At 38.2% G+C, this 26662-nt stretch overlaps 1 protein-coding gene across 4 annotated transcripts in view; it reads right to left on the bottom strand.

Moving 5' to 3' along the window:
- The window catches only part of LOC131351762 (latent-transforming growth factor beta-binding protein 4-like), a 63315-nt gene that overhangs the window by 23082 nt on the left and 13571 nt on the right, over positions 1-26662 (bottom strand). For 3 of the 4 annotated variants that reach the window (XM_058387308.1, XM_058387305.1, XM_058387307.1), the window contains exons 5-10: positions 21286-21354; positions 17259-17381; positions 13307-13471; positions 9514-9888; positions 8410-8517; positions 5846-5974 (exon numbers count right to left, since the gene is read on the bottom strand). In XM_058387308.1, the coding sequence (XP_058243291.1) occupies positions 5846-5974; positions 8410-8517; positions 9514-9888; positions 13307-13471; positions 17259-17381; positions 21286-21354 (969 nt within the window). The remainder of the gene's footprint in view (positions 1-5845; positions 5975-8409; positions 8518-9513; positions 9889-13306; positions 13472-17258; positions 17382-21285; positions 21355-26662) is intronic. The other variant, XM_058387306.1, reaches the window with a different exon arrangement.

Here is a 26662-nt window from a genome sequence, read left to right as displayed (position 1 = left end):
ATTGAGGACAAAGTTTGAGTGCACGATTAATTCGCAAATGTCACAAATAAGAAAAAGTATTTATACAATAGCTTTTAGGTTATTTGCAGACAGAAACTGTAGGGAAAAATATATAGTCTGGTAGTTTAAAACTGTACATTAAATATGTATGATGAGCAGTTTGTAAGTGTGTGACTAAAGTATTTTTAATTAAAGACTAAAGTGTTTTTAATTAAGCCATAAATAAAATGATGGTGTAAGAATGTGCAGTGACACTGTGTAAAAATTTCATGCAATATGCAGCGTAGGAGCAAAATAGATACTACGGCTCAAGTAGATACTCTATATTGCCAAAAGTATTCGCTCACCTGCCTTGACTCGCATATGAACTTAAGTGACATCCTATTCCTAATCCATAGGGTTCAATATGACGTCGGTCCACCCTTTGCAGCTATAACAGCTTCAACTCTTCTGGGAAGGCTGTCCACAAGGTTTAGGAGTGTGTTTATGGGAATTTTTGACCATTCTTCCAGAAGCGCATTTGTGAGGTCACACACTGATGTTGGACGAGAAGGCCTGGCTCTCAGTCTCCGCTCTAATTCATCCCAAAGGTGTTCTATCGGGTTGAGGTCAGGACTCTGTGCAGGCCAGTCAAGTTCATCCACACCAGACTCTGTCATCCATGTCTTTATGGACCTTGCTTTGTGCACTGGTGCACAGTCATGTTGGAAGAGGAAGGGGCCAGCTCCAAACTGTTCCCACAAAGTTGGGAGCATGGAATTGTCCAAAATGTCTTGGTATGCTGAAGCATTCAGAGTTCCTTTCACTGGAACTAAGGGGCCAAGCCCAGCTCCTGAAAAACAACCCCACACCATAATCCCCCCTCCACCAAACTTTACACTTGGCACAATGCAGTCAGACAAGTACCGTTCTCTTGGCAACCGCCAAACCCAGATTCGTCCATCAGATTGCCAGATGGAGAAGCGCGATTCGTCACTCCAGAGAACGCGTCTCCACTGCTCTAGAGTCCAGTGGCGGCGTGCTTTACACCACTGCATCCGACGCTTTGCATTGCACTTGGTGATGTATGGCTTGGATGCAGCTGCTCGGCCATGGAAACCCATTCCATGAAGCTCTCTGCGCACTGTTCTTGAGCTAATCTGAAGGCCACATGAAGTTTGGAGGTCTGTAGCGATTGACTCTGCAGAAAGTTGGCGACCTCTTCGCACTATGCACCTCAGCATCCGCTGACCCCGCTCCGTCAGTTTACGTGGCCTACCACTTGGTGGCTGAGTTGCTGTCGTTCCCAAACACTTCCACGTTCTTATAATACAGCTGACAGTTGACTGTGGAATATTTAGGAGCGAGGAAATTTCACGACTGGATTTGTTGCACAGGTGGCATCCTATCACAGTTCCACGCTGGAATTCACTGAGCTCCTGAGAGCGACCCATTCTTTCACAAATGTTTGTAAAAACAGTCTGCATGCCTAGGTGCTTGATTTTATACACCTGTGGCCATGGAAGTGATTGGAACACCTGATTCTGATTATTTGGATGGGTGAGCGAATACTTTTGGCAATATAGTGTATGTCCATTGTCTCCAACATCCACATAGTTCCCCAGCTTCATTAGTGACACATTGTAGAGTCAGATAGCAGTAGGCAAGAATGACTTCCTGTACCTTTCTTTGTTACATCAAAGCTACCATAGTCTACTGGTGGCTATTGCCAGTGATCCTCTCATCCACAGTTTCCAGTTTGCAGATTAGAAAGATGGCTATTTGCTGGTTACTAATTAAATTACAATAACATAGTTACAAAAATAAATGTGATGTAGTATCTACAGTGCATTCAGAAAGTATTCACATTTCCACATTTGGTTATGTTACAGCCTTATTCCAAAATGGACTCAATTAATTATTTTCGTCAAAATTCTACAAACAACACCCCATAATGACAATGTGAAAGAAGTTTGTTTGAAATCTTATTAAAAATAAAAAAAAACGAAAAAATCACGTGTACATAAGTTTTCACAGACTTTGCCATGACACTCAAAATTGAGCTCAGGTGCATCCTGTTTCCACTGATCATCCTTGACATGTTTCTACAACTTGATTGGAGTCCACCTGTGGTAAATTCAGTTGATTAGACATGATTTGGAAAGGCACACACGAGTCTATATAAGGTCCCACAGTTAACAGTGCATGTCAGAGCACAAACCAAGCCATGAAGTCCAAGGAATTGTATGTAGACCTCCGAAACAGGACTGTATCAAGACACAGATCTACGGAAGGGTAGAGAAAAATTTCTGCAGCATTGAATGTCCCAATGAGCACAGTGACCTCCATCATCCGTAAATGGAAGAAGTTTGGAACCACCAGGACTCGCCAAACTGAGCGATCGGGGAGAATGGCCTTAGTCAGGGAGATGCTCCAGTGTTTCTCTGTGGAGAGAGGAGAACCTTCCAGAAGAACAAGCATCTTTGCAGCACTCCAACAATCAGGCTTGTATGGTAGAGTGGCCAGACTCTTCAGTAAAAGGCACATGACAGTCCACTTGGAGATTGCTAAAAGGCACCTGAAGGACTCTCAGACCATGAGAAACAAAATTCTGATGAAACAAAGAACTCATTGGCCTGAATGGCAAGCATCATGTCTGGAGGAAACCAGGCACCGCTCATCACCTGGCCAATACCATCCCTACAGTGAAGCATGGTGGTGGCAGCATCATGCTGTGGGGATGTTTTTCAGGGGGCAGGAACTGGGAGACAAGTGAGGATCAAGAGAAAGATGAATGCAGCAATGTACAGAGACATCCTTGATGAAAACCTGCTCCAGAGTGCTCTGGACCTTAGACTGGGGCGACGGTTCATCTTCTAACAGGAGTGGCTACGGGACAACTCTTTGAATGTCCTTGAATGGCCCAGCCAGAGCCCAGATTGACCATCTCCTGAGAGATCTGAAAATGGCTGTGCACCGACGCTCCCCATCCAACCTGATGGAGCTTGAGAGGTCCTGCAAAGAAGAATGGGAGAAACCACCCAAAAATAGGTGTGCCAAGCTTGTAGCATCATACTCAGAAAGACTTGAGGCTGTAATTGGTGTCAAAGGTGCTTCAATATTGAGCAAAGACTAAGGTTCATCTGATTTTTTTTCTTTCGTTTTTTTAATTTTAATAAATTTGCAAAGATTTCAAACAAACTTCTTTTTATTTTGTCATTATGGGGTATTGTTTGTAGAATTTTGAGAAAAATAATGAATTCAATTCATTTTGGAATAAAGCTGTAACATAACAAAATGTGGAAAAAGTGAAAAGAAAAGAAAACATCAAAACTTTTGTTACTGTAGTCAATATAATAGCAAACTGTTGACTAGTAGGGTCATTAGTGGATACACGGTTATTGTATCTGGCTTGGCTCAAATGAAATCTAGTGTTTGGGATATAGACTTCAAGGACAAAAGACCAGCTGAGGAGGCTTAAAGGTTTGGATCCCATGACCTTCAGGGTCAAAAGGTTATCGAGCCAGACAAAATAAAACTCTAAAGGTGATTATCTGGATGGTAAATATAAAGCTTCTTGAAAACAAAAGCAAATTGTTTGCTGAGGCCAATGTGCGAAAGCATGACCAAAGTCTTCGAACCATTCTAAAGGAACTCTGACCTTTAGGAGCTTTAAAAGGTCCATGGGAAAATGTAGTAAAGCCTAAAGAATATAAAATGGTCAAATGCAGAGATTCTTGAGAAAAACAACAAGAGCATTTCTTCATAGAATTGAATTTCTTCATGAATTTTAGTTTAGATTATAGCTTTATAGCCGAACCATCAGTTATCACAAACAATTCCAGCATTTTTATTCAAGTGTTATTTATTATCTATTAGGAATCCATTATGTAGTGCCAAGACAGATCCAGTGTTAAAATCCTAAACTGAATGTTCTGTTCTCACAGAATTATATTGAAATCAGTAAGTGCATACAGAACATCCTGCACTGCAAAAAACACCATCTTTATTTGTTTATCAGCGCCGATATCAGGGTCATGCAGTTATCCTGCATCAGATGAATTTCCACTTAGGTCTTGCTTGAACATAATTTACAAGATAAGTGCTTGCATGAATTATATGATTAATAATAATAATAATCATCATCATCATCATTTTTACCCCACTGTAAAGGTATACTTGGAAGATTATATAATATATAATATATAATATATATATATATATATATATATATATATATATATATATATATATATATATTACAGTACATAGTCATGGAATTACTCAATGCTTTAAAATATGTTGTAATGTATTTTACATCCACACACACACACACACACACACACACACACACACATACACACACACATACACACACACATTCACACTCTCTCTCTCTCTCTCTCTCTCTCTCTCTTTCTAAATATATTACAAAATGTTCACTATATATTTCTGTGTAATATATACACTATATTGCCAAAAGTATTCGCTCACCTGCCTTGACTCGCATATGAACTTAAGTGACATCCCATTCCTAATCCATAGGGTTCAATATGACGTCGGTCCACCCTTTGCAGCTATAACAGCTTCAACTCTTCTGGAAAGGCTGTCCACAAGGTTTAGGAGAGTGTTTATGGGAATTTTTGACCATTCTTCCAGAAGCGCATTTGTGAGGTCAGGCACTGATGTTGGACGAGAAGGCCTGGCTCTCAGTCTCCGCTCTAATTCATCCCAAATGTGTTCTATCGGGTTGAGGTCAGGACTCTGTGCAGGCCAGTCAAGTTCATCCACACCAGACTCTGTCATCCATGTCTTTATGGACCTTGCTTTGTGCACTGGTGCACAGTCATGTTGGAAGAGGAAGGGGCCAGCTCCAAACTGTTCCCACAAAGTTGGGAGCATGGAATTGTCCAAAATGTCTTGGTATGCTGAAGCATTCAGAGTTCCTTTCACTGGAACTAAGGGGCCAAGCCCAGCTCCTGAAAAACAACCCCACACCATAATCCCCCCTCCACCAAACTTTACACTTGGCACAATGCAGTCAGACAAGTACCGTTCTCCTGGCAACCGCCAAACCCAGACTCGTCCATCAGATTGCCAGATGGAGAAGCGCGATTCGTCACTCCAGAGAACGCGTCTCCACTGCTCTAGAGTCCAGTGGCGGCGTGCTTTACACCACTGCATCTGACGCTTTGCATTGCACTTGGTGATGTATGGCTTGGATGCAGCTGCTCGGCCATGGAAACCCATTCCATGAAGCTCTCTGCGCACTGTTCTTGAGCTAATCTGAAGGCCACATGAAGTTTGGAGGTCTGTAGCGATTGACTCTGCAGAAAGTTGGCGACCTCTTCGCACTATGCGCCTCAGCATCCGCTGACCCCGCTCCGTCAGTTTACGTGGCCTACCACTTCGTGGCTGAGTTGCTGTCGTTCCCAAACACTTCCACGTTCTTATAATACAGCTGACAGTTGACTGTGGAATATTTAGGAGCGAGGAAATTTCACCACTGGATTTGTTGCACAGGTGGCATCCTATCACAGTTCCACGCTGGAATTCACTGAGCTCCTGAGAGCGACCCATTCTTTCACAAATGTTTGTAAAAACAGTCTGCATTCCTAGGTGCTTGATTTTATACACCTGTGGCCATGGAAGTGATTGGAACACCTGATTCTGATTATTTGGATGGGTGAGCGAATACTTTTGGCAATATAGTGTATTTTAACATATTTTCATTTTATTTTTTTTTCTTTGCCATTTTTTGACCAGAGAGGGCGCCATTTTTCAGCTTTAACCACATGAGCGAGAACACACTCATTGAGTCTGCAGTTTTGAGAAGATTAGAATACACATGGAGAAAGTTTCTTACCTTGGCAATGACCTGCTTGAGAATTGAGGATGAAGCCAGGATTACATACACACGTGTGTTTCCCTCCAGGCATATCGAAACACCGACCCGGCCCACAAACCTGAGGGTTAGCCTCACACACACGCTTGTCTGCAAAACACACAGAAACAATACAGTGAATATAGTAGCAGTGATGTCTGGTTAAATAGAATGGCTAAAATCTAATATTTAACAGTTGTGCTAGAATGAAACTATTAGGGTTGCGCAATGCATTATGTCTTGTCGATGGCATAATACGAATGCGGGCCAAACAATTACACACACACACACACACACAGCCAGACAGCTTACTGTTCTATCTTCCTTTGTGTTATTTATATTTTGATTGGACAAAGTTTGTATGGTCTATCTACTTTTATTTTTATTTCATTAATATTAGTAGGACAGATTTTTTTAAACTACTCGTACTGCATAGAGCACTGTTGCCCTCAGGCCACTAATCCCTGAGGATACAAGGAAGCCATTCAGAGGATTATATGTCCAGGATTACAACATTTAATGCTTTGCAGTCCAAACATAGAGCTACATTAACATGCCATATTTTCAGTCCAGGGAGATCCTGTGTTTGTGATTGTTTAGGTCTCTTTATCTGGCAACACAGCCTCTGTGTGTCACTTCAATCATGCTGAAATCTCTCCAACACTTTGCCCGCTTTCACACGATATGTGTGTCATATATGTCATAAAAGGCAGAACAGGATCCTGATGCAAATGTTGAGGATGCATATTTCTCCAAACCCAACACTATAGCGATGACATCACACCGGAAGACATTCATCAAAAGGCATGTCTTAGGTTTCCTCTGGACACATGTGGACCCCCTAGAATTAGATATGGGCATGGAGGTTGCACAGATCCTATTCTCACCTGCACTGTGAAAGCCATGTGTTTCAATTTTCAAGTGCCTTTAACAACATCCAGCCGACTCTAATAGGAGAGAAGCTGCTTGTAGCACAAATTGAGAAAACCCTGATTTTGTGGATTAGAGACTACCTGACCAATAAACCTCAATAAACCAGCTAACCATTTTCCATTGCAGGCATTAGTTAGCTATGTCAGATCGAAGTGCTGTTGTACAGTGGGTATAGAAAAGAAGCTTTTCAAAATAATCACACTTTGCCATCAGAGTCCAGACTTAAACCCCATTGAAAATTTGTGGAATGACCTGAAGACTGCAGTCCACCAATGGCCAACGTCAAATTTAACTGAACTTGAGCAGTTCTGCAAAGAAGACTGGGCAAATATTGCAAAGTCTAGATATGCAAAGTTGGTAGAGACGTATCCCAACAGACTAAAGGATGTAATTAAAGCAAAAGTTTATCCAACAAAATACAGACACAAGGGAGTGACCCTTATTCCAACTCAGCGATTATGTATTTTAATTTTGTAATTTTTTTTGATCTGTTGCTGTTTTATTTTTCCCTTGGATGTTATAATTTGCTCTGAGTAAATGCAGCTGGATAAAACAAAAAATTTTGCTCTGAGTAAATGCAGCTGGATAAAACAAAAACCTGTTAGAAATAGTCTTACTACATGTTTTTCAGGAGAAAGCCCTGCTTAGCTATGATAGGTAAAGATTAAGAAGCCTATATCCTGTATCATGGATTATACAGCAGGAAGCTATTAGCATTGAGGCTAAAATCAAGTATGCAGCATGTCTCACACTCCATACCTGCATCCTAGTGAGCCAGTCCATACAAGGTAACTTGGCAAGAAAACTCTTCCCAGCAATGCTCTTTCTTTCTTTCTTTCTTTCTTTCTTTCTTTCTTTCTTTCTTTCTTTCTTTCTGTCTTTCTTTCTTTCTTTTAATAGGCTGAGATTATATGTATTAGCAGAACATTGCAGTAAACGATACAACGTTCACTCAAATTCACTATAAATAGAATGATTAGGGTTACTCTCTCAACTCAAGTCCACATTTTTTGGCTTGCTTAAAACACTGGCACCATCTCAGTCTCTTTACATATCAAAGGAATGAACTAAAACCGTATTCCATATTGTGTCCACATTTCACTGAATAAAAAAAAATTTGCTTGCTGGCTCCGTTATAGTCTGTGCGGTTTTCTGTACAGTATCTGCTTACAGATACCGTTCTCATTTTCAGAAAGGATGACATTAGAAACCATTTAACGTTGCAAACGAATGAGGGTTCAGTTATTCCGTGTACAAAACCTGCTAGTATAAATATTGTTTCTTCACCAAAAAATGAAAAGTACATACATCTTTCCCTTCTCAAGATATGCTTGATGTCTGAGGTTTGCTATTCTCTGACAGTTTTTCACCAAAGCCACATGGCTAATGCAAAAGAAAAATAATAAATAAATAAATTTAAAAAAAGCATAGCTACACTAACACACATTTGCTTAAACTATAAAAAAATAAACTAAAACTTGGAAAGAAAATGGGAAAATTATATTGTGCATAATCATAGTGGCAAAGGTGAAACAAGAGAAAAAAGGAATTAAACAAGAAACTAGGAATGATTATGATTTAAGATGAAGCATGATTTGGAATAAGGTTCTGACCTGTTCTGGGTGGAGGTGGACGAGCCGTCGAGGGAACTGGGAGAGGTCCGATTTCAGAATGATGCTGTCTGATAATCGATGGCCTGCCTGTGTGGGTCCTAATAACAACTGAACAACATGTATCATGCTTATTATAAATTGCATTTATTTGTTTTACATTTTGAAACAAGAATTTTATATGCAAAACAGATGTTTGGATTTCGAGCTGATATTAGTCAAACTATTAAATATAAATGAGTCCATATTCTATTTTTCAATAATTATTTCCATCCATGCCAAGGAGTCCAAGAGAGCAAAACTGGCCATGCATTGAGGGAGGAAAAAAGGAAGGAAGGGGTGGCATATCCTCTCTCCTCTATCAGAATGACACTAGGCAAAAATGGGCATTTGTGTGTTCTCCTTTCAGTGGGTTATACATAACATTTGTAAATCTGGCAGAGATGTTTTGTTTGGTTATGTACACTGACCAGGCATAACATTATGACAACCGGCCTAATATTGTGTTAGTCCCCCTATTGCTGCCAAAACAGCCCTGATCCGTCATGCAGTGTGTATTCTGACACCTTTCTATCAGAACCAGCATTCACTTCCTCAGCAATTTGAGCAACAGTAACTCAGTGAGCTCAATGAGCCTTGGCCGCCCATGACCCTGTCACCGGTTCACCACTGTTCCTTCCTTAGACCACTTTTGATAGATACTGACCACTGCAGCCCGGGAACACCCTACAAGATCTGCAGTTTTGGAGATACTCTGATCCAGTCGTCTAGCCATCACAATTTGGTCCTTGTCAAACTTGTCCATTTTTCCTGCTTCTAACAAATCAACTTTGAGAACAAAATGTTCACTTGCTGCCTAATGTATCCCACCCACTAACAGGTGCCATGATGAGGAGATAATCAGTGTTATTCACTTCACCTGACACTGCTCACAATGTTATGGCTGATCGGTGTATGTATGTGTGTTTTATTAGTTTAGATAAATAATAAAGGAGGCTAATGATAACAGTACTTTTTGTTGTTTTGATGACATTCTTAGCAACAAGCTAACTCACTTTGAGGATAATTAAAATGAATTCAGTCAGTTTTAATGTTGTTGGTACTCACAGGGACGTTCTCTGCTCGGCTGGCTAGTTGAAGGAGCAAGCCCTCCTGTTTGTCTGTGCTGACTCAGCTGTGGTTCACTCTGAATGATGAAAACCTCTGATGTATGCGGCTGTCTCTGACCAGTACTGGATTGCTGAATCCTGACATTATGGCTGATAGTTGGAGATTGGGGTCTTGTAGGTCTTTGGTTATGTGGTGATTCATTTCTTGTTGTTGATTGTAATAACGATGTGTCGTATCTAGTCACTGTCGAAGTGCGATTCGGCTGAGAAACCAGAGCAGGGCCGTGCTGTTCGACAACCCTCTGATTCAATTTCAAGGTGTTGGGTGAGTAATGGTAGCCAGGACCAGCAGGACAAATCTCCTTAAATTCAACTGTGGACACAGATTGTTCGGCAAATGAACGGAAATAATCTTGACTATTTTTTCTTTCTTTAATTGAATTATACCCAAAACTATTAAGTTGGATGAAAAATCAAGAAAAATCAGAAACGAAAACATCAGAAGAATGAAATATATGCAGATAATTTGCATAAACTGAGCCCCTGAAACCCAGGAAATGAATGTATCCAAGTGCTTAAACTGTCTCTCATTAACTTTAACCCAGATAACTTAAGTTTGTATATTGCACTAAATGTACTTTGTTCATCTTATCCCCAAATGTAGTCAATCGGTTTCTTTTGTTTTGAACTAGAAGCTAGTGATGCTAACTATTAATAAAAGCCTTCAGTGAAGTGTTGTGCATGTCTACATATTTTTTACATGCTTCCCTTAAATCAGATTAAATACGAAACAACGTTGTTTATAAATTTCAGACAAATATACAGTATGTATATACTTGATTATGGATTCCGATTTCGAAACTGAATAGAAGTCATTTGGATGATTGTTATAGTTGAAAATGCCTTATAATTCTTAAATTTTTTCAGACAATGTCCTGTGAGACAAATGTTTAACTTGCAAGGTGATTTTTAAACCAGTAGCTAAAAGCTTCCTTAACATTTTAGCTATGTAAGCGTCTTAGCTTCAGTGAAAAAAAACATCGAAGCAAATTTCAAATAGCAAACATGTCTTGAGCTGGTTACCGACATCTGGTGTAAGAGAGGAACTGTGTACTTTCATTCTACACTGTATTCACATTCAGGTTTAAACTGATATTGATGTGTTTGTAGATTTCCAATCTGGAAATCGTCTGTTCGGTAACTAACAACAAATGTACGTTTATTGTGCAACATATGAGACAATGCATTTTACATTTACAACCTGACAGGTGTTTGTATCCATAGTGACTTATTTACATTACAGCGCCGAGATGAGGTTTAAACAATCATATCCAATTTCCTCTTGCCATGATTAAACCATTTGGAGGCATGGTAATGATGAGAGACAGTAAGTATACACAATGCTACACAAAAGCTATAAATCACTTGCCTGCTAGCTACATTTGAGGTAAGAGATATCGTGCATATATGTCATTTTTGGCCAAACTGGACTTTTAAACCTCTACAGAAGAGATTTACTGAAAACAGCTGCAGTTTTCAAGAGAATTATAACCTGTCACAATATTAGATTCTGTCAAACAGGCAAAAATGTGCAACATGTTTAAAGAATACAACATAATTTCATCTAAAGGTGAGTGAATTAAGAAGGAAAACCCTACATATCCCAGCACCCCACACTCTAATCTGTCTCACTACAGCATTTTTGGATGAAAATGTGAGCACTACAACATTACCAGCATTCTATATTCAAAAAACATGTGCGCCTGTTTCTAATCTCTCTGCACTAAGCTGTGGACAAAATTACATATGTTACTTGTAGTATTTTATTCCTGAAATATCGCAAAATGTGTGCCATAGAGATTTTTTTTTTAAATAATGTTTAAAATTGCAACAATGGGCTTCAATGGTTATTTCCGCATACAATACCATTCGCAATAACATTGTAAAATAGTTCACCTGGGTGCGTCACACTGCACTATTGCAACTAGTAACACTTTTTTGAAGAACACACAAGGTTCTTCATATTTACTATATACTGCCAGTTTGCACACGTGTACTGTACTGTAATGTAGATACTGATCTAAATATATCTAAATATGGTTAAATCCACAACTGTGTTCAATTTAATTAAGTTTTCTTCTTTCTTCTCAGTCTTATATTTTTGTGCATAAATATATATATATATATATATATATATATACTACCGCTCAAAAGTTTGGGATCACTCAAAAATTGTACTGTGTGTAAGGAAAATTGTGTGTAAGGAAACACACACGAAATTAGACTGAAATTAGAAAATATGGCAAAAGAACAGGACATGCTGACATGTCAGAGTTAGAAATAATGTTTTTTGATGGAAATGATGAATGTTTTCTTCAAACTTTGCCTTCATTAAAAAAAAACACCTTTTGCCATCATTTTATATTTTTGTGTGTGTTGTATCTTGTAACTGTCTAAGTTCCAGTAACACAGGAATTTCCCTCATGGCATCAATAAAGTATCTATCTATCTATCTATCTATCTATCTATCTATCTATCTATCTATCTATCTATCTATCTATCTATCTATCTGTCTGTCTGTCTGTCTGTCTGTCTGTCTGTGTCTGTCTGTCTGTCTGTCTGTCTGTCTGTCTGTCTGTCTGTCTATCTATCTATCACACACTTACCACCACGTTATTATGAATATCTGTATACCTGCACATGCATGCAGTTATATAATCAATCATGTAGCAGCAATGTAGCACAATGCAAATAATCATGCAGATACAAGTTTCAGTCAATGTCCACAACATATATCAGAATAAAGAAAAAGTGGGATTTCTTTGATTGTGGAGTAGGTGTTGCTATCAGATGGGCTGGTTTGAGTATTTCAGAAACTGCTGATCTCAAGCAGCAGTCTCTAGAGTCTACACAAAAGGGTGTGAAAAAATAACTGAGTAAGGGAAAGTAATGTGGCTGGAAATGCCTTGTTGATAAGAGGAAAATGGTCAGATTGGTTCAAACTATCTGGAAACAGTAAATCAAATGATCAAGTTTGGTGACCAGAAAAGCACCTCAGCATGTACAAAACTTTAAACAAACTCACCAACCTGGACAGTTAAGAAAAAAGAAATCAATTGTTCTTTCTCAGTCTTCAGCTGTCCAGTTTGACTGATTCTGTGCCCATGATAGCTTAAAATTCTTGTTCTTGGCTGCCAGGAATGGAACCTGATGTGGTCTTCTGCTGTTGTAACTCATCTAGGTGTGATGTGTTGTTCTTTATGAGATGCACCCGTGGTTGTAAAAAGTGCTTATTTGAGTTCTTGTCAGCTCAGACCAGTCTGGTCATTCTCCTCTGATCTATCTCATCATAAAGGTGTTTCAGCCTGCAAACCCTTTTGCAAACCCTTTAGCCTGCAAACCCTTTTCAAACCAATCTGTGTAAACTAGAAACTGCTGTGTGTAAAATTGTTGCAGTATCTAAAATACTTGAATTAGCCCTGACAACAATATCTATGCTATATCACACTTTTTCCCCTATTCTAATGTTTCATGTGAACATAAGCTGGATCTCTTTAACTGTATCTGCATGAGTTTATGCATTGTGCTGGTGCCAAATGATTGGCTGATTAGATAACAACATTAATGGTGTACAGGTTTTTCTAATAAAGTGAACAGTGAGTGTACATTTTCACACAAAATGATTTATTATCTTTATTGTTAAAGAACTGAGCATTTATATCTCCCCATTTTTACTGGTGCATGTAAATGGATAATAACTAAATATTCACAAAATAAAACAAGTGACTCACCAGATCCAAAATATGGGCAGGCCTCACACTTCCTACCCCAGGCTTTACCGACACGACTGCAGCAGCAGATCTGCTTGGTGATGTTCTTCAGAATGGGCATAGAGCAGAAGCCCTGAGAGACAATACGGAAACACTGATCCTTCTCCTCTGAGATCACCTTCTGGGCTGTGCAGAGGGGTAAAAAATGTCATCCCACGCAACATAAAGGCAAAATAATATGACTCAAGCTTGAAATGTTGTAACAGACTGCGTAAACAGAGACACGGATTCAAACATGCAAGCATTCTTCTCATGCCAGTCCATTAAGATTTAGAGATACATAAAGTGATTAAACGATCTTTTCATAAATAACATCTCAGCTCAATGTCTACAGGTTGTATGTTACATGTGTGAGAAGATTTTAACTTTTGTACTTTATGCTGTCTTTGTATGTTCTCAAAGAAGATTATACGGTGTGTGTGTTTTTTTTTTTAAAAGTACTAGAAATCCTGATTGATTATTATCACATTTCTTATAGTTAGACCACTCAAGTAGGACCTAATGTATTATGTCAGCTGGAAAAGTCAGCGATAAAAGCCCCCAAATTATTGTGCTTCTATTCAAATACTAACCCTAATGTTTAATAAAATATTTTAGTAAAGTCATTTTACAATGGAGGGGATCTATGATGATTTGGAGAACCCACTTTTCCTTGAATAATAAGAAAAATGACCTCTCCTTAAAGCTACACAATATATGGTTTCTTAGCTCTTATTGTCATTATTACACTGTCAGTAAGGTTGATTGATTGTGATGGTGTGTAATAGAGTATTATTTAGCCTCAGACTCTAGAGATGATTTCCTTTGTGTTTGGATGAATCATAGTGTTCACGTCATCCAATACATCTGTCTGAACATAATAATAATAACAGGCAGAACATAACAATCCAAGACAAAATGAACTAATGTTCTACTTTTAGAAGTATTTTATACCTGGTGTAACAAACCATTTGGCAAAATGACCAGATGTGTCTATTGTTACTGCTGTTTCTTTAGGCTGTTTAATGGGCTGTTATTTCATGCAGTAAGTAAAACCTAGACAAAAACATATAGAACACAAATATACTTTTAAAACTGACAAGTAAACATATATTTGAGCAAATAAGTAAAAAATGGATCTAAATACCTGATAAAATTACAATACATTGATCAGCCATAACATTAAACCTCTGACAGGGGACGTGAATCACAATGATTATCTTGTAACAGTGGGATATGTCAAGTGGTAGGATATATTAGGCAGCAAATGCACAGTCAGCTCTCAAAGTTGATGTGTTGGAAGCAGAAAAATGGGCAAGTGTATAGATTGGGTGAAACTGAGAAGCACCAAATTGTGATGGCTTGACGACTGGCTCAGAAAATCTCTAAAATTGCAGCTCTATGGGGTTTATCCAGTATGAGGTGGTTCGTACCTACCAAAAGTTGCCTAAGGAAGGACAACTGTTGAGCCAGCAAAAGGGTCATGGGCACCAAGATTCACTGACGCTTGTGAGGAATGAAAGCTAGCCCATTTGGTCTGATCCCACAGAAGAGCTAGTGTAGCACAAATTTCTAAAAAAGGTTCATTCTGGCTATGAACAGTCGCTAGTCCACTGCTAGCTGCATATGGGGCGGTGTAGCAGGACTTAAAACAGGTCAGAGGTCTTGTGGAGTCCATGCCTCAAAGGGTCAGAGCTGTTTTATTGGCACAAGGGATACATACTACTATTATGAATATTTCGCAGTTTTTAATGCTATGGCTGATTGGTGTATTGTCTCTATATTCTTCTTAATTATTGGTTCTTACTTTTTTTGTGATTTATGTGATAGCTACACATTTCTACACAACAGTGTTGCACTGTTGCGCAAGCGTTCCCATTTGTGGCAGAAAATATGGGTTAACTACTATTCATATACATTTGAATACCATATATTTTAAATTGAAATTAGAATGCAACTCTAAATTCATAGCACACACCATTTTTTGCCTCCACTTAATAACCTTAACTGACATCCATGGAATGTTCTCTTGATCAATTTGTGATCATTTTGAGTCTAAAAGTCTTCAAACATCAACAATGTGCATTAACCATGTCTTAACAAATCAGATATCACAACATAATCGCAATATGAGCCCAGTATCTTTAGGCCATAATGTGCAGCCACACATTTCACAGTACTTTGAATCCTACTTGTATACTTATCTGATTGGCTTAGTAGAACAGAATTGACAATCAACCAATATCTGACACAACATTTTTAAAAACACGCACATGCACATGCATGGAAGCATAAACACCAACGTACATACATATATCTATACACAAAACGCATTAACAGCATTCCAACAAAGCGAAAAATGCCCATTGAAGCTCCCAGACGTGCACTTGAACAAAAAAGGCAGCTGGAATAGTGTAGAGGTCAGAGATCCAAGGCATCAGTAAAGCACAAGAAAGGCAGCAGCTCAGCGATGCCTTGTTACAAACATCAGAGCACAGTCAGAGCATCATACAGCTAAATCCGCTTTTAGCACTTCAACATTCAGGCTTCGTCTGTCTGTCTCTCCAGACATTCATTTCTAAGGATTATACTGACTGTTGGGATTCATTTATGTTACATTTGTAAAGAACATGGAGTCACATCCAAAAGTCTGAGTGCACTACCAGGAAGTGTGCTTACTTAATCAGCTATGAGAATCCTTCAGCCAATCCTTTATTATTAAATTTTCATTATTTAAATGTAACTAACCATCTCCAACATTTAACAACACCTAATGTATTAGACTGCTGTTGAATTTTTGTTTCTGATTGGACATAAGGTTTTAATTATATAACAGCATGTCTTGTCTATAATTCAAGCCATTTCTATTAATCTGCTCAATTTAATACATTATTATTTCTTTAATTAACAAATGATTTGCATGACAATACATATATACATAATCAGTAACATAAGAAACGGAAGGATGGAAGGAGTCCTGAGTGTCAGTGCTATCAATTAGACACAGGACTTTTCAGCACTGAGGCTTTTGAGCTTTTCCAGTTTTTTTACAAGCTGTGTTTTTGATTTATTAACTTGGAAAGAGAAAACAAAACAGGCTTGTGAAGGAACAATTGTTCATAGCTATTATTCTATAAATTTCCAGAATGTTCTACAACATTGTGACTATCATTGGGTTAAAATATGTCATAGTATTTTCTTTGTTACATATTGATTCTATAGTGAACTCCTGTATGAGCTGTGCAGCACTGTTCCTACTTCTTTTGACCAATCAGAACACTGTGCTTGACTCTCACTCACTATCACTAACTGCTGTATCCAGGCCATGATGATAAAATTTTATTATATTTTTACATGTATTCATTTTATACAGCCATTCATCAATCCATTTTTTGTAACCCATATTCTGTGCAAGGTTGCAGGGAGCATGGAGCCTACTCCAGGAGACTTGGGGCATAAGGTAGAGTGCCAACCCATCACAGGGCACAATCACACACACTCATGATAATTTAGAAATGCCACTGAGTCTACACTCCATGTCTTTGGACTGGGGAAGAAACCGGAGTACCTGGAGGAAACCCCCAAGGTGGGTTCCTTGAAGTATCGAACCCCCAGCCCTGGAGGTGTGGAACCCACCAGATGTTGGATTCATATTATGTTGAATAAACAATTAAGTATGTAGAAAGAAATATTCATAAATCATTGTATTTGTCCTGAGATACCTCACAATGGGTTGCACAGTATTATTGTCAATAGAATAGCCTTACTTACTCAAACGTTAATTACATACAATCCTTCCTGACTTACTTTTTTAGTTAATAAAATGTTTATAATGTTTATTCCATGTTGGTAGTGTACTCAGACATCTGGACCTGACCCTGCATAGAGTGAATCTTCAGCATTGCCAATGTTCCAGCATATTCCCTGTACTTACAGATACAGAGGCCATGTGAGGCGTCCAATAAGAAACCAGGTTTGCAAACACAGCTGTAGCTCCCACGGGTGTTCACACACTTGCCGTTCTCACAGAAACCCGGCTGCAAGCACTCGTTAATATCTACACCAGGGGAGGAAGATGAGAGGTGGGTGTGTGGATGTCTGTGGGTGTGTCTTTGTTTGTCATGTTGTTTCCATCCAACTGATTTTAATATGGATTTTCTGTGAGTTTGTTCACTAAAATGGAACCAGAATCCCATACACATGCATAAATGTTGAGTTTCTTCTTTTTTAAGGTAGTGGTGTGGATATGTGATAAATTATACATGTATTAAACCCAAGCAGAGTGTATGTTATAAATGATACCATAAATAAATACATGTTACAGTCCCTCCATGTTCCTGTCCTTTTGCATTAACAGCTGGAGTTTGTTGTATATGAACTAGAGTTGAGAGGATGATAATATCCGTAGCATGCACAAAGCCATGGCACATATACAATACTTCATGACTGGTGAAAGACAGAGGCCCTTCAGTAGGATTCCATACTAACATTATAAACAATACCAGGTTTTAAATGCCTCTGAACTAATAAACAATTGGGCTTTGGAATGTCAAAAAAGGGGCTTTGACAAAGTATTAGTTAAGGGTTTTTTTTGCCTAAAACATTTCAATTATTTTCACTTGAATTTATTTTAACATTATAGGTGGAAAAATATCTGGCATGATGAATCTTGGTTTAATATTTTACATTACAAAAACCTGCCATATTCACACACTGTGTAGACTTTTTGTATACCCACTGAAGGTTAATATACAAAATACAATGCAGTAATGTTGTTGGAGATCAATGAAGGCTATTAACCACCACTTTGTAGCTATGTGGGTCTTGTACTCATTCATTTGTAAACTATCCATGGGCACTGTTTAAAAGAATATGCCCTCAAAGCACACACCATCTCTGGAAAGATGACTGGAAATGTACATAGTGTATTCAGATCATTACCCCACTCTGGGACTGGGAGTACCACCACCAACAATAAAACTGATTTCATCCATATGCTGTTGCTTGGTATTCTTCTGGAATTGTAATGCATGCCCTTTCTTCACAAAAAATCGTATTAAACTCTCACAGCACATGTATAATCTTGTTTGCAGCACGCAACAAAAACTGACCCTTCCAAAATGGTAGAACAATACAAATGATGACATCTCCAAATCCTTGCGTGCACCATTAAAACACTGAAAACTCAAAACACTCTGATTTTGAAATGGTTAACTCCTCTTTAATGTTCATTTATGCACTATTTCCAATCACCACTGCTTTAATAGAAACACCTGTATACCTGCTCATTTATGTAGCTATCCATACAGACAACAATGTGGTGGCATCAGTGCATAAAATCATGCAGATACAGATTCAGTTAATGTTCACATCAAGCATCAGAATAGGGGAAACATCACTTGTTGATGAGAAGGTTCAGATGAAAATGACCGAACTGGGAGCATATAGTAACCCAAAGAAGCATTCTTTACATCCATAGTGTGCATTAAAGCATCAAAATGCACATCAAAAATTGGGGTGGATGGGGAAATAGAAGAAGGCTATATTAGGTTCCACTTCTGGCAACCAAGAGCTACCAGTGATAGCCATGGGTTTGAGTTACTATAGCTTACCTGTTAGCTCAGACAAGTCTGTTCATTCTCCTCTGATCTTTCTCACCAACAAAGTGTATTCAGTTTGGGTTTTTGTTTTTCGCCCCATCCTCTGTAAAAACTAGAGACTATTGTGTGTGAAAATCCCAGGAGACCAGCTGTTTCTGAAATACTCAAACCAGCTCATCTGGCAAAAACACCCATGCCACAATCAAAGTAACCACACTTGTTCTTTTTTATTTTGACGTTTGATGTGGACATTAAGAAAGCTCTTGATTTGTACCTGCAGGAGTATATGTATTGTGCTGCTGTCACATGATTGACTGATTACAAAACTGCAGGAGTGTGCAAGTGTACAGGTGTTTTTAATAAAGGGGACAGTGGGAGTATATTGGTGTTCGAATCTCTATTGTTAACAGAATGCAAAGTTCACAAAAGCTTATAACGTTGAAAATATATTAATATTATGTGATTTGCAAAGTCCTCCCTCAACGTTTTATTTTATACTGTTAAATTACTGCTATAACATTTAAAGACCTTTTTACTTTTATAAATTTTTATAGTTACATAATAAAACAGCTGAGATTTAAAATGGACTCATGGACACACACACACACACATACACACACACACACACATACACACACACACACACACACACATACACACACATGTGCACAGAGAGACCAGGCTTCTTATTTGTTGGGAATAAACTGTTCTCCGAAGAAGAGTGAGTCACAGACAGTTTGTCTCCAGCTCAGAGATAAGTCATAACCCCCAACATCCCCACCCTTCAAACCACACACACACACACACACACACACACACACACAGCTTTTAATACTGGATTATGTGATATCACTTATCTGATGGGCAGATTTGCAAGGAACATCACACAGAGATAATTAAACCACCTACAAGTTTCCTCTCTCTCTCTCTCTCTCTCTCTCTCTCTCTCACAATGTTACTGTCTTAATATTTATGTTCTCAAAGACTAAAAGTCTTGAAGTAAAAGATTCAGTTCTAAATGCTCCAGTAAAATTGAATATTTTAAATATTTTTAAAGATAACGTGTTAAGACGGTACGTAATAGTAGATAATAGATTAGTAGAATAGTAGATTTTTTTATAGTTCTTATTTCTTTTTTAAGCTATGCTATCATAATGTGATGGTACTTATCACTGCCATTCAATGAATCCTTATAGAAGTTAAATCTGTGTAACTGCTCAAACGATGCTTATGAAAACATGTGTGCATCACGCAGCAGTTGGAAGTTTATGCATTTATCCTGCACATCACTGATCTCCCTTTATTGAACAAACTCAAATTCTAAAATCTGATTGGATGAGCCAAGTTCAAAGCAGTGAAAAGTACCAATGCTGATACCTCTGGAAAGTATCAGTCTCATTAGATAACCCAGAGCTAACTGTTGTATAATTAAGCAATATCACATGAGAAGAAGACAAGGTAGAAAAGAAGAGGAAAGCTTTTATCTGTCTCATATACTTGACAGTACGGCGAAATTCTTCACTTTGCTTTATCCTAGCTTCTTAGTAGTTCAGCTGGAGGTCATCACAGTCATGCCAATAGTAAGTATAACAACGTGACTATGAGCGTGATGTTGCTTTAACATGACAGATTTATAAATAATATTAAATAACTGACATTTCAGACACAGTATGGCCAAGTCATGTGTTTATAGTGCTCTGCAACCAATAGGCAGATAGAATAGAAAATAGACCTGGTGAAATTTCTTCATTTTCATCTTCTGATGAGCTTTCGTGTTTTAAGTCAGAAGACATTTACCGTTCGTGTCCGCTGATGATATCACTAACTACCTCATTTTCTGTGTCGAACCCAGGCAAGCAGAATGGTACACACAGTGAAACGTTCCAATAATACTAAATATAAGCTTTTGGAACACCACTAGTCTGAACAAATTAGTGGACCAGAAATAAATGTCATAAAATCCATGATGTATGCACACCTGCGACTACATCACTACAATTAAAGTCTGTATTTTTGCACCGAAGCTTTACACCTTGCAATTGCTCTGTCCATAGAATGCAACACTTGCCCGTTATGTTGCTTAGCAACCAAACCTTGTCATTAATATATTACATTGCATAGCCACTCATAGACTATTATTTTTATCACACTAAGAGGGTTTTAGGCATGCGCTTACCTATGATAAAATCACACTAACACACAAACACACACACATACACGCTTGTAGCTTTTGGCTTCATTAAATTGTCGTACAATTCACCTACTAATAATAATGTAATAATGTAACATACACATTCTGTTATAAATATTAGCGATTAGATATTAAATATTAGTGATATTAAAAGTGATTAGTGTACATACCCACACACTGTGTACCATTAACCCTCTCAAAGCCCTTGGGACAGCTTCTTTCTCCACTTGTGCCACTTCCTATAAAGAAAACACACATTTACTGTCATCTCTTGCTTATAAATAGGCCTAGATTGTATTTTCTCAATTTAATTTCATCATTAAATAGCATTTTCATAGTTTTTACTCATAAGACTCATAGTTTTCTGCCTTTGTTGTGGTCTGACAGCTGTAAATCTCGTAGAATTTTTTTAAACCCTCAAAGCATATCAGCAAAAAAGAGTAGCACAGCACACAATAGTAATTCAAATAGAAACACACACACACACACACACACACACACACACCGCAATGTCAACACTGACAACAGAGAGCCTCCTTTTTAGGGGAGCTCAGCATGAGTCAAAGATTTTTTTTTTTTTTTTTAATATCGAAGTTCAGAGGTTTTCCATTACCGGTCTGCATATTTCTTCTGTAGTTAGGTTAACACAAATGAATTGGTGAATCATTAGTGAAGTGTGATGGTGTCTTTGATTATTGGTCTTAATGTCAGACTTTTGGCTTCAGCGTCTATAATATCTAAATTTTATATTTATATACATGTTTCCCAGCTTTAAAAGCAGAGAGTTGATGAACACACTTCTCTACAGAGATCAAAGACATTTCATGCTGGTTTTGTAAATGAAGAAGATGCCAAGAGGAGACAGAGAGGTCTTCCTCTCTGATCATTTCTCTGAGGATTTAAGATTGATCTTCTACTCCCTCTTACATGCTGCTTTATAAAATCATCCAACATACTATTGAAAATCTCAGATCTTAATATTTAGTCACTACATAAACAATATTTTTCAATAATCTTTTATCCGTACTGTATTTTGAACTGTACCCTTTTTCCTTTATAGCTTGCAGTCAACAGCTGTTCATTTCTGTACAAGGATATCATACATCATACACTACAACCCGGGTTACGTTGCAGGATTCCTTTAGTTACCTCCTGCTCCACATGGTTTACTCTGTTATGAAGAATATCATGTTTTCATATAGCTACATAAATTAGCTGTCTGATGGAATCAGCCTCAGGCTCTTAGAGAACAAAGACATTGTTATTTTACTCCAACATACTTGAAGATCTAAATAAAATAGCTTTTGGAGCTTGTATTTATATATACAACAATTCAAGTCAACACTTATACCTTACTCATGGACTTACAATGTATACAACTACAGTATATGTGAATAGAATGGTGAAGGGGTCCTGTACAAGGTGACAGAGGCAATTCAGAGATCTACACCAGTCAGCCATAACAGTAGAACCAATAGCATTATACTGTGTAGGTCTCACAGACCATACATGTTTTGCTGCCATAGCCAGCATTAATGTTTTTTAGCTATTTTTTGCTACAGTAGCTCCTCTGTGCAATCAGACAAGACAGACTAGCCATTGGTCCCAGTGTGCATCAGTGAACCTTGGTTGCCCATGACACTGTTGCTGGTTCACTGGTTGTTCTCTCTTAGACCACTGTTTGTAGGTACTAACCACTGCATACTGGGAACACCCCACAAGACCTGATGTTTTGGAGATAATCTCACCCAGTCGTCTAACCATCATATTTTGTGCTCGTCAAAGTCACTCAGATCATTACTCTTGCCAATTTTTCCTGCTTTCCTGCACATTTACTTTGAGAACTGACTGGGGTATATGAAGAAAAAATCAATGCTATTCACTTCACCTGTCAGTGGTTTTCATATTATAGTTTATATGGTGTATGACCACGACTGTTAAAGCATCTGTTGCCACCTGGAAATAATAATAAAAAAAGTCCTTCATTCCAGTGATATGCAGAAGCTCAACCAGTATTTTCTCATTTCCTCTGTATTCCCAGATGTGGATGCTCATTCTGTATCTGCAGTTCATTTAGTTTAATGCTTCTGAGACACTGCATTTTCCCTATCAGCATAAATAATGCATCATTCATCCATTTATCCATGTAAATTACCGTATAACTGTATTGCATTTTGTATTTTTGTAATAAGTGAATTTAAAATCGTTTTTCAGTGTATTCAGAACTGAAATTTAATAAACCCTACTTTCACATAAAAACTAAAACCTTTTCCGATTTTCTCTTTGTATAGAAAATGGAATTTACTCATGTGGTTTAGATTGCAGTGTGTATCGCAAACCATAATGAAGCTGCACCGAAACTCAAAGCAGAACATCATGCTCAGAATTAAAAGCCATGCTAAATAGTTTTCCAGGTTTTCATATTCTCATCGGGTCTGTGCATTAGTCAGATATCCCTTGGGTCAGACTTCATAATACATGATGTTCTTGCTTAATCATGCTGGCCCAGCCTGAACATTGTGCAAAGGAGAATTATGCAACTATTTAATTAACATGATCAACTTTGACAGAATGCTTCTGTAGTTGTTCCTCCTGATCAGTGTTGTGTTACAGTAAAGCCGTAACGTTTTTCTTAAAAGTGCCCCTTTCATCCTGGTGTTGATTAATATAAACAATCTTGATGGAAACTAATTGGAAAGAGTCTCAAATGTTCTTCCCATGCTCAGGGATCTTCCTGATTACAGGTGTGGATGTGTTGGAAAAATATATTCTTTGTACTGTGCGACTTTTAGTAAAAGTTCAGCTTGGGTAACTCTTGTGTTACTTCTCTGCTTGTTTTGTTTGTTTTACCATGTGTGTTTTGTTTCAGTTCATGACATGTCTCCGCCCCTGTATTGTCACTGGTTCTTACCCTTGTGTGTCATGATTAGTCGCACCTGTTTCCAGTTTTCTTCCTGAGTTGTGTACGTATTGAAACCTTTGTGTGTCTCGTACCCATCTCAAAGTATTTGCACAGTGTCCTCATGTCATTACCGAGCCTTTTGTTTTTGTAGTGTTTACCCTGGTTTTTGATCCTAGCTCCATTCTCTGTTTTTCCTTCTGCCTGCCTCCGAAACCCTGTTTTTTACTTTGCCTTTTGCCTGACGTTTTGGAACTCTTTGCAACTCTCATCAAGGGGCATGTAGCAATAGCAATATATCTCTCAACTTGTTCATCAACCTCAGAATTTGCCTAGACCATCTCAGTGCAGAGAGATGGAGCACCATGTACTTTACAGAGAGAATAAACATCTGTGCTAAACCTGTGCAGATTGGTCATGCCACTTGCAGCACAACAGGACAACAGAAAGTTAAGAAAGGAGAGGGTACCTCTGCTGTATTGAGGGACTCATCTCATAAAGAACTGTACGATGCATCTTAGCCATGTAGTAATACTGTGAATGCATGCAGTTTCATCATTCCAAAATCATTCTTCTTACTTGGTGGTGATACATCATTCAGACATCATTCCATCTTTCAGCACTCATCACCACCAGAGCTGCAGGGAACCTTCTTAATTTCAGGACATTGTAAACCCTGCAAGTGCTCAATCCATAGGACCAATCAATCCCTAGACAACCCCATAGGTGAGGCACTCATCACCAACCAAACCATCTCCAAGCCAGTCCCTTTCACAATGTGACGACTATGTTCTTATTGGCTAAATCCCACAAATATCACAGACTGCAATGGTAAAAGAGAACATAACTCTTCATAATCCTTCTTAAAGAAAGATACTAATATAGCTTTCTGAATTTCAAGAAACTTGCATCTAACAGATTCTCATTAAAGCTTCCACCTTCTCAGAAAGCCCATAGTCAACCCAGCAATCCACAGAAATTCCTGCGTTATTCCAAGTTAAAGAATATTTAGAGTAGCAAAGACTGCTTCTAGTCCCTCTCACCACACTGTAGAGCTCTTGTCCAACACAACCCTCCCACCCTAGCCCCTTTTTCAAGCTATGCACCAAGCCATGAAGGGTATATATAATGGAAGCAATAGAACAAGTCAGCCTTAGCAAGAATTTTCTTCATCTGTGAAAAGGATTGGCATTGATGCACTGATTACCATAGTAGCATTGTCATTATCCCTATCCTGTGGTCCCTACAGTCCTTGAATAACTAAAGAATTCAACCAGATTTAATAATCTGGATTGTCTCAGGATAAGAGAAGATGACAAGTGGAAACTTGCTTTCACTTCTGGCCACTCTGAATATGTGGTCATGCTGTGTGGACTTATAAATGCAACATCTAGCCTTCAAAGCACTCAAACAAGCTTTCACCATAACTACCATCCTCAATCATCCTAATCCTATATTTCCTTTAATAGTGGAGGTCAACACCTTGGAGAAGGGAATAGCAACATTGTACCATGTTTCTTTCTTCCCTCTCCCCAACTGGAATTAGAACATAATATTACTGTTCTAACTGTTCATAACATAACTGTGAGCTCATAGTTGTAAAGTTAGTTCTGGAGAGGTGGTGGCACCGGCTGGTTTTTGTCATATTAACCAATCACACCAACTTAAAATACCTGAAGTAGAATATCTTGACAAGAAAGTCAGGCCTCTTTTTCTACTGCATACTACTACATTATATGAAAACTAAGCAGATGCACTTTCAAATACATACACTACAGGTCCTAAACCAGAACCTTCCTCCCAAAATAAAAGCTCTACATGAATTCCCACCAGATAAGACAAATGTATCTTATGATTTTCATGCCTTCTTTTTTTGTCCCACAAGTGAATAAAAACTGGTCATCCAGGACTGAGTATGACTCAGTAACTAGTCAAAACTAATTAATAGTGGGTATCCACTAACACTACTTACCTTTAAACTTGAAGAATTCAAGAATGACTTCCAGAATGCACTGAAATCCATTCAGCTGCTTTTCATCTCGCCTTTTAGATTTTTCCCTTACTTCTATTTCTGCAATAAACACCTACTGCAATTGCATCCAAATGTTTATATGTGATGACAGCCAATCACAATCGTAACTGTGTGATGTCATTGCAGTAGATCACCTAATATCAGCTAGCCTATTACGAGACTTGGCTAGTACTCTCTGGCTACAGCTTAGCAGACTGATCATATGAAGCTCCTGAAGGAACATGAAAGTGCAAGTGACATTTAAGTAGCTGGCTAGGTTGGCTAATATTCCTGAACTATTCTGTGGTGTAATTAAAACCATTCTGTTCTAAGCAGTACATGGGGCAGAAGTAGTAATAACAATGTATGCTTGCTGGTAATAAAAATAAAACTTAAGTAACTATTTTATTGACCCACTTGACTGGAACTCAGTTCATTAGCAACAGCTGACACTTTTAATTTCCAATCAGTTAATTTCTTTTTCCATTTTAGGTATTTGGCAGACACCCTTATCCAGAGTGACTTACATTTTATCCCATTTTTATACAACTGATGGTTGGGCTTTGCTAGGGCCCAGTAGTGACAGCTTAGTGGACCTGGAATTTGAACTCTCAACCTTACAATTAGTAGTTTAACG

This window comes from Hemibagrus wyckioides, linkage group LG04 (assembly GCF_019097595.1).
Source record: "Hemibagrus wyckioides isolate EC202008001 linkage group LG04, SWU_Hwy_1.0, whole genome shotgun sequence".
Classification (NCBI taxonomy): domain Eukaryota; kingdom Metazoa; phylum Chordata; class Actinopteri; order Siluriformes; family Bagridae; genus Hemibagrus; species Hemibagrus wyckioides.
This window is presented reverse-complemented; position numbering and strand designations above follow the sequence as displayed.